Below are 8,389 nucleotides of genomic sequence, written 5' to 3' on the forward strand. Positions count from 1 at the left end.
GGGCACGGGCGCGCCCTCTGCTCGCACCGCGCATGCACGCACCCCCCCCCCCCGCGCCCCCCCTCCCGAGCGCGCGCGCGCGCGCGCACTGGAGTGCTCGTGCAGGAGGCGGCGGTGACGGCCGGAGAGACGCGCGCAGGGCCCCCCTCCCCCCCCCCAGGACCCCTTCCCCAAATTCCCCCCCATTCCCTCCCTCCCTCCTTCCCCTCCCTTCCCCGGTCCCCCTCCCTCGCGGCGGCAGTGGCAGTGGCAGCGGAGGCCCCCCCGCGCTCCCCCGGGAAGCGCGGCTCCGCGCGCGCGGGCGGGCGGGCGGGCGGCAGGTAAGCGCGGGCCCTTTCCCCTTCCCGCCCCGCACCCCCCTCCCGCGCCGCGGCCCGGCCGCCGTTGCGCTGCGCGCGCGCGCGCGCTCTCCCTCGCACGCCCCCTCCTTCCTGCTCCTCCCGCTCCCCCTCCCTCTGCCATCCCTCCCCCGCTCGCCGCCGCCGTTACAGCCCCGGCAGCGCGCGCTGGGTGAGATGGCGCTGCCGCGGGCGCGCCCGCCGCCAGCAGCCCCGGCGCCGCCGCGCGCCTGCCTCCCGCGGGCGAGGGGAGGGCCAGCGGGAGGGGGAGGAGGAGGAGGAGGAGGAGGAAGACGACGCGGCCAGCGGCGGATGCGCACGCCGGGGCGCGCGGGTCCCGCGCGGCGGCGGCCGTGGCCGCCGCAACAAAGGGGCGTGCGGCCGCGTCCAGGCTGCGGGAGCCGCGCGGGATCCGTTGGGGCGGGGGAGGGAGAGAGGGAGGCACGGACGGACGGACGGACGGACGGACAGAGGGAACGGGACGCCGTCCCCGCGCAACCCCGTGAGGCGGCGCGGCGGGAGCGCCGGGCTCGCTCCGGAGAGCGGCCGCCTGGCGCTCGCGGGCGCCCCCGACGCCGGGCCGGGAGCGCGGGCGGCGCGGCAGGGGCCGGGCTGGTCCCCGCCGGGAACCCGCCTGCGCCGCGCCCGCGGGTGCGTGGAGCGGGCGTGCGCCTCCGCGGTCACGGGCACGGCGGCCGCGAGAACCGGCGCGGGGAGGCACCGAGCGCGTCCCGAGCAATCGCAGCCCCGATCGCATCTCCCCGCGGCCCTTGCGGAGGTAGCGGCCGTGTAAAAAGTGTGTGGAGGAATAAATCTGAATTGCCCAGTGGAATAAGTAACCAGAGCTTTCTTAAATCAGAGCTGGAAACGCTCTGGGCAAGTGCCTGCCCTGCTCCATTCGCCAAGGACTAACTTTGTTCTTCGCCAGTTACACACCCCTATGTACTCCGCAGCCCTGTTTTCAGCAAATTATAACTAGTTCTTAGTGTCGGCAGAATAGCAGCTAAATTGCGTACTGTTTAACGGCACGGTGCAATTTCTGCTAGATTATTAGAAGCGACATTAAGCTGCTTGCTTAAAAAAAAAGCATTTTCCCGTCTTGCAAAGAACACTGAAAGGATCTCGTTGAAATAGTTGTGCTGGACTGATACATGTTCCTGGGCCAGCAGACCCAGACAGCCCATAAATTATGCAATATTGCTTTCCAGCTTTGCTTCCTTTTGTATATTTCAAATATTTACAGAATCTGTCTATCTTAAAATTTGATTATTTAGGACTAAAAAGAATTTTGGCTGTCTTTTTTTTTACCTTTTTTTTTTTTTAAATTTTTCTGTGTAGCCAGGGACACTTTAGTGGACGTGCCAGACCTGCAGAGATACTTGTAGGGAGCCAGGTGTTCTCACACCATGTGAAACACACAGCACCAAGAGTTGCAAACCTGTCTTCATACCTGCACCTGCTTCTATTTCCTATATATGGTTAAGGATAAATTGAGGAAGAAATTGCCAGGAGATCTGTGCCAGGTGGCACAGAATTTGTTCCAAACCTGTATTAAATTTCCCTCCTCTCCGCTGTGTTTCCTGCTTCAGCACAATTAGATGTCTTTTGGGATTGAGTAATTTGAAACTACGTGTCTTGCATTATCCTTCTGTTTTCTGGTGTCTCCATAGTTTGGAAATCTGGTACACTTTTCTCTTTCCGTGGTCCTGGATGCGCATCCATCCCTGTCCCTGGTCTGCTGCCCTTTGGGATGCTTGGTCTGCTTGCTAGACCCTTTGCTAGGCTTGCTTAGCTCTCTGGTTCAGCAGAAGACTGATCACCTTCTTGATGGGTTGGTTACTGTCTTAACTGTGGTGATTCTTGGGGAGGTTTCTCAGTACTTCAGATTTAGTGCAAGGTAGCAGGAAAGTGGAACCAGGGAAGTGCAGTAGTCATAGGAAAGTAATCATATGGAGTTATCTGTTGTATCACTGAAAAAATAACTGGGTATTTTAACAGTGTATTTTATCTAACTTTAAACAATTTAAAATGCTTTGTTTTAGAACTCAAAATTTTTGGAATCAGTCTAATAATTTCTTGAAATGTTACTGTCTTCCCATCTTTCAGGCTGAAGGTGGCCCATTCTGAGAATAATTTAATAATCATTTGCTTAGAAAACTTCCTGCATTGTTCATGGTAAGGCTTATATTTGATATTTTGTATTTAGTTTTTCATGCTGACTCATTTAAAGTATTTCTTCCACATTTTTTTAGTGTTAACATTTCCTTTAGCTATAGTAATGCTTATGAGTTGGGTCATACATTTACCCAGCAGTTTTAAAGAGAAAGTTTTCTATTTTGTGTAACTGAATAAAGATTTGAATAATTGTAAATTCTATAACCTAAGGAAAGACCTTTATGCATTCACAATTTTAAAATCAGTTTCAGAGTAATGCTTTAGAAGTTTAATAGGCTTTTTTGTGGTCATTTTATGCAAAAATTTTGGGGTTTTTTTCATTATAGGAATGAGTTAATCTCTTGGGGTTTGTGATTTAGACTGCTTTATAGAAGTTACACAGTTTTCCTGTTAATTTTCAGGAGTTTTTCATCAGTATGTCTGAAACCATTAAATATAATGATGATGATCACAAAACTGTGTTCCTGAAAACATTGAATGAACAACGGCTGGAAGGAGAATTTTGTGACATCGCTATCGTGGTTGAAGATGTTAAGTTCAGAGCCCATAGGTGTGTGCTTGCTGCCTGCAGTACCTACTTCAAAAAGCTTTTTAAAAAACTTGAAGTTGATAGTTCATCAGTAATAGAAATAGATTTTCTTCGTTCTGATATTTTTGAGGAGGTTCTCAATTACATGTATACTGCAAAGATTTCTGTTAAGAAAGAGGATGTAAACTTGATGATGTCTTCAGGCCAGATCCTTGGTATTCGGTTTCTTGATAAACTCTGCTCTCAAAAACGTGATGTATCTAGTCCTGAAGAAAACACCCAGTCCAAGAGCAAGTACTGTCTAAAAATGAACCGTCCTATGGGGGAACCCAATGATACCCAAGATGATGATGTGGAAGAGATTGGAGATCATGATGATAGTCCATCGGATGTGACAGTGGAAGGCACTCCCCCAAGTCAGGAAGATGGTAAATCGCCAACCACTACCCTGAGAGTACAAGAGGCAATTCTGAAAGAGTTAGGAAGTGAAGAAGTTCGAAAAGTAAACTGCTATGGCCAAGAAGTAGAGCCTATGGAAACAACGGAATCTAAAGACTTAGGATCTCAGACCCCTCAGGCACTCACATTTAATGATGGCATAAGTGAAGTGAAAGATGAACAGACACCAGGATGGACCACAGCAGCCGGTGATATGAAGTTTGAGTACTTGCTTTATGGTCACAGGGAACACATTGTATGTCAGGCTTGTGGCAAGACCTTTTCTGATGAAGCACGTTTGAGAAAGCATGAAAAACTACACACTGCAGACAGACCATTTGTTTGTGAAATGTGTACAAAGGGCTTCACCACACAAGCTCACTTGAAAGAACACTTGAAAATACACACGGGTTACAAGCCTTATAGTTGTGAGGTGTGTGGGAAGTCTTTTATTCGGGCACCAGATCTAAAAAAGCATGAAAGAGTTCACAGTAATGAGAGGCCATTTGCATGCCATATGTGTGATAAAGCTTTCAAGCACAAGTCCCACCTCAAAGACCATGAAAGAAGGCACCGAGGAGAGAAACCTTTTGTCTGCAGTTCCTGCACTAAAGCATTTGCTAAGGCATCTGACCTAAAAAGGCATGAGAACAATATGCACAGTGAAAGAAAGCAAGTTACAGCAGCCAACTCCATCCAGAGTGAAACAGAACAGTTGCAGGCAGCAGCCATGGCTGCTGAAGCAGAGCAGCAATTAGAAACTATAGCCTGTAGTTGAAAAATAAAGCAGGAACTGTATCAGAAATAATATAAGAAATTAAATGGAACAAAATCTGTTATTGATATACATTTAGACTGAGAATCTTTTCAAGAAAACATATTTTTAGAGGATTTGAATGTTACATAGGAATACATAGCATCGCTTGGTTAGGTATTTTAAAACATTTCAGAGATGGGTATTAGAATGTGAAACAGTTTTGTTGTCATTAGCAGCATAATGCACTAATAACTGCTTTAATTGAAGAATGTGATCAAGTTCTCTATAAAACAGGGATCATCATTGGCTGATGCTTTGCTTCATCCAGTATGGAATACTAAATATGATGTAAAAATTGCAATCACTGAGAATCAGTGAGTTATGTCTCAAAACGCTGATATCTCAAAAATCACAAACATGGAAAGAAAGGATTTGGTTTGCATAATTCTTAGGTGTTGTACTTAGATGTTTTTGAGAAGCATACATTGAATCTCTAAGCTTTTTAATTCCTCCTTTTTTCACCTAGTGTAGGTTGGTACAACAGAGTGTAAAGGAGGATGGTAATCAAAATTAAATTGCTTCTTATTCCATTCCCTCGGATATCCTCCTATTTTTATAAAGGTGGCAAGTTTTAATGAAATAGTTGCATTCTTGAAAATCTGAATTATTCACAGGGATTCTGGCTAGCAAAGCAGAAGTGTCATGGCATTCACCAGTCCCTTCTGTGGGCAAAAATGTCTGCCTCATTTGTTTTTATGTTCACTTCTATGCAGGGCCCCAGAGGTGGGACTGGGCCACAAAGGAAAAAAAAGTGCAGCATGGAGGAGACATGCTCCTTACTTAAACCCAGTAAAAATCAGTGCAAGCTAATACAGCCTGAGATGATTTTTTATTATGCAGCTTTCAGGTCACCTAACCTAGCACAGTGAAGGCAGAGGAGTATCTGCACCAGCAGGTGACCAGGTGTCACTGCCAGACTCCTGAAACTGCAGCCATGGGTGTCACATACCTGCCCACAGGGCTCAGCTGGGGTTTGTGTCATGGCTGGTAATACAGCTCATAGGTCCTGTTCAAGCTTAAAAGCTTCCACCTTTTGACACACCACCACTCATCGAGAGAGAGACTTCAGTGAGTAAGGTCTGTCTTAACTGATCCTGGGTGAGTGTTCACTTTTAGTCAGTTACTTAGTCTATTTTTTTTTTAAGACCAGCTGGCGTACATGCTGATAACAATAGTTAACTCACAGAGTCAACAAAATAAGTGGAATTTGGATTGCAGTCTGCTACTTGTAGTTGTCAAGAGAAGACACAGTAACAGTGGCAATGTAATCCAAAGGTATATTGAGCCTTTATTTTAAATTTGTAAATACTACAACTGTTGTGAAAACTTCATTTGAAGTTGGAATGGGCAAAAAACACACTCCTGGGCACGTGGTTTGGTAACATTGGTCACTTGCGATACCTATAGCATATAGTGTTAGACCAGTTTCTGGTGAGTTACTGTGTGGTAGATCACATCTTGCTTTTCTAAAGAGAAATTTAAAATAGTGTTTTTGGAACTGTTATATGGAACTTCAATTATGATGGGGTTTTTATTTGGTTGAGGTTTTTTTTACAGTTTCATTTTATTCATGTATTCATCAGGTTAAGCAGTTATCTTAAAGTGCCAGTAATTGTTCAAACGCTGGTCTGTAAATAAAACATGACCTTAATATTTTAGAAAATGTAAACTTTGGACCTTTACCAATATATTTTTTTAAAATGTTGCTTCATTTTACATTCAGTAATATTAGTTTGTAAACAAACTATACATTTTGTACCTGTGCAACATCAGAGGATGTGTATTCATTGCATTTTATTGGTTCTCTTGAGGAACATGATAAATGACCATTGTTAAAATGTTTTACTGTATATGATCATAGATATAAAGATAGTAGATCCAAAATAGGATCTACTTTTTTTTCTAAATATATTAGTCTTGCTATGTTTTCTTATCTGAAATTGTGTGCGCTTCTTCCTAGGTGAGTTTGGGGTTGATAAGACTGTACAAAACAAATCTGTTGTGATAAGAGTTCAAAAGTGTAAAATGTGAAGAAAGTAAATTTTCTCAAGGTCTGCTATGAAGAATGCAAGAAGCCATGAGCTTAAATCACAGCAGTAAACAATTATGTTAGAAAAAACCCCAAACTTCTGAAGGATTTTAATAATGAATCACTAAAAGAGAAATAGCTGGGGAGGTGCTGTGATCTCCAATAGTGGTGACATTCAGGAATGGGCTAGACAAACATCTATTAGGAATGGTTAATTCTTCCTTTAAGCTGAGAGATAAGGTCAATAATCTCTCAAGATGAGCCTCATTGGGGTTTTTTTTCTTTTTGAAAGTAATACAGTGGAGCTCACTGGGAGAACAGACCCTGGAGTGGAAAGACCAAATTCAAGTATTATAGTTAAAGAAAATGGCTCCTGACTCTTGAGCACAAGTAGTCAGGCTGTGCATTGGAAATTGCTATAGGAAAACAGGTTTGCATGAGAAGACTCACAGCGGAAAGTGGGAGAACATTGTGTGTTACATCAGAGTAAATTCTGCTTTTGTTGCAGCTTATAGCTGTAAAAATTACAAGTGTGGAGGCATGAAGGTATCCTTAGCTGTATATACGTTCTTGTTAATATGTTCTAAACTAATCTGTATATTTTGAAGGAATGTTAACCTATATATTGTGGGGTGTGTCTGCGAAGTTCAGGTAAATTTGTCTGCATATTACAATGCTACTGCTCCCTGATCGCTTTCCTGTCTGTGCCAAAAAGACACCATGCACAAAAGCAGGTGTTTGTCAGCTCCAAGCCAGTGAGGTTTTCCAGCATGGTAAACTGTAAGCTATGAGCTGTGTTGTTTGAGGAATGGGCACATTTTTATCTTTTCTTAGACAGGGATGGCAACTTCTTTTAGAGTATGGGACAGTGGATGAGATTCTGTCCAATTAATGGAAATTTTGCTGTTGGTTCTATTGGAGCCAGACTAGCCTTAACATTCTTTAGAAGGGTTTTTTTTAAGAGGAAAAGGAACAAATAACACATTTTGAACTGCAATATCTGCTTAATTTCTATTCATAATTGTAATAGCCATGGATATGCTGCTGATTATTGGGGACAGCTCAGTTTGGAAACTAGAAGTTCAGGAAAGAATACCTTTCAGCCCTTTTCCACTCTGCAACCTTTCTTTTATATACTATTCTTATCAAGATTTTAAAAAATATTAGAAAATTAAGCAGCTCACAATTGAGCGAGTACTTGTGGTCTTGTTTTTCTGCTTTAATCTTCTAGAAAGGTTTAGACCTGGTGATCAATTTAAGAGGGTTTGTGAAAAGAAATTCCTCATGCTCTTTTCAGTAGCAAAAGTTTGAGGTCAGATTCTATTTGTTCCAGTAAGCTACCGAATGCTAAATACTCCTCCAAATCTTGCCATTTAGGTAGCCAAGCTGGAGTTCTTTTGAAGATCTGGCCTCAGTTGTCTAATAGAGAGATTGCTTTCATGATTCCTTTAGGTAAGGGTATTTAAAATTAATAGTGTGAAATACAGAATAAAACAACAGATTATATCAGAAAGTCTACCCTAAGGTTAGACTATAATTTTAGTGGCAGATTATCTTTTATTAAGTATTCTATTAATACAGACATCTGTAGTGTTATAGAGGAGACAAAGCATTTATGAAAGAGACTACATTATCTACTGCTTGCAACAGATAACTTTTCTGAATATAAACATTTGCAGATAGGTACAGAACAGAATAATTCTGCCTGAAAGGTAAAGACAAATCTAAGGAATTTTCATCTTTTTCAGTTAGTCCTTAGATCACAGCAGTGTGACCAGTCAGCCAGAAAAGTGAACATTTCATTAAAAATTCCATTACAGCAGTTGGTCTGTCATTTGTCTTCATATAGATCTAAAACAATTATAGTAACATTCTTATTCATTTCAGAACAGATGGAGGATTTCCATGAATAGATTCGTTAAATATGTGTCATAGGAGTTGAGACACCTATTCTCAGGAAGTATTTTTAAATATAATGCAAGAAATTTGAAATAACAGAATAGTTTAAATAGTGATTTATACAGTATTTTATATGTTTTCCAGTGTTTTTCTCTCCACTGTCC

General features: G+C 43.1%; 1 protein-coding gene across 1 annotated transcript; it reads left to right on the top strand.

Moving 5' to 3' along the window:
- The first annotated feature begins 515 nt into the window (after positions 1-515).
- ZBTB14 (zinc finger and BTB domain containing 14) lies at positions 516-4,258 on the top strand. The gene is made up of 2 exons (XM_062512312.1): positions 516-752; positions 2,915-4,258. Exons 1-2 carry the CDS (start codon positions 516-518, stop codon positions 4,256-4,258), a joined length of 1,581 nt encoding a protein of 526 aa, XP_062368296.1.
- The last annotated feature ends 4,131 nt before the right edge of the window (positions 4,259-8,389 follow it).

The sequence above is a fragment of the Cinclus cinclus genome, chromosome 1 (genome assembly GCF_963662255.1).
Source record: "Cinclus cinclus chromosome 1, bCinCin1.1, whole genome shotgun sequence".
Lineage (NCBI taxonomy): Eukaryota > Metazoa > Chordata > Aves > Passeriformes > Cinclidae > Cinclus > Cinclus cinclus.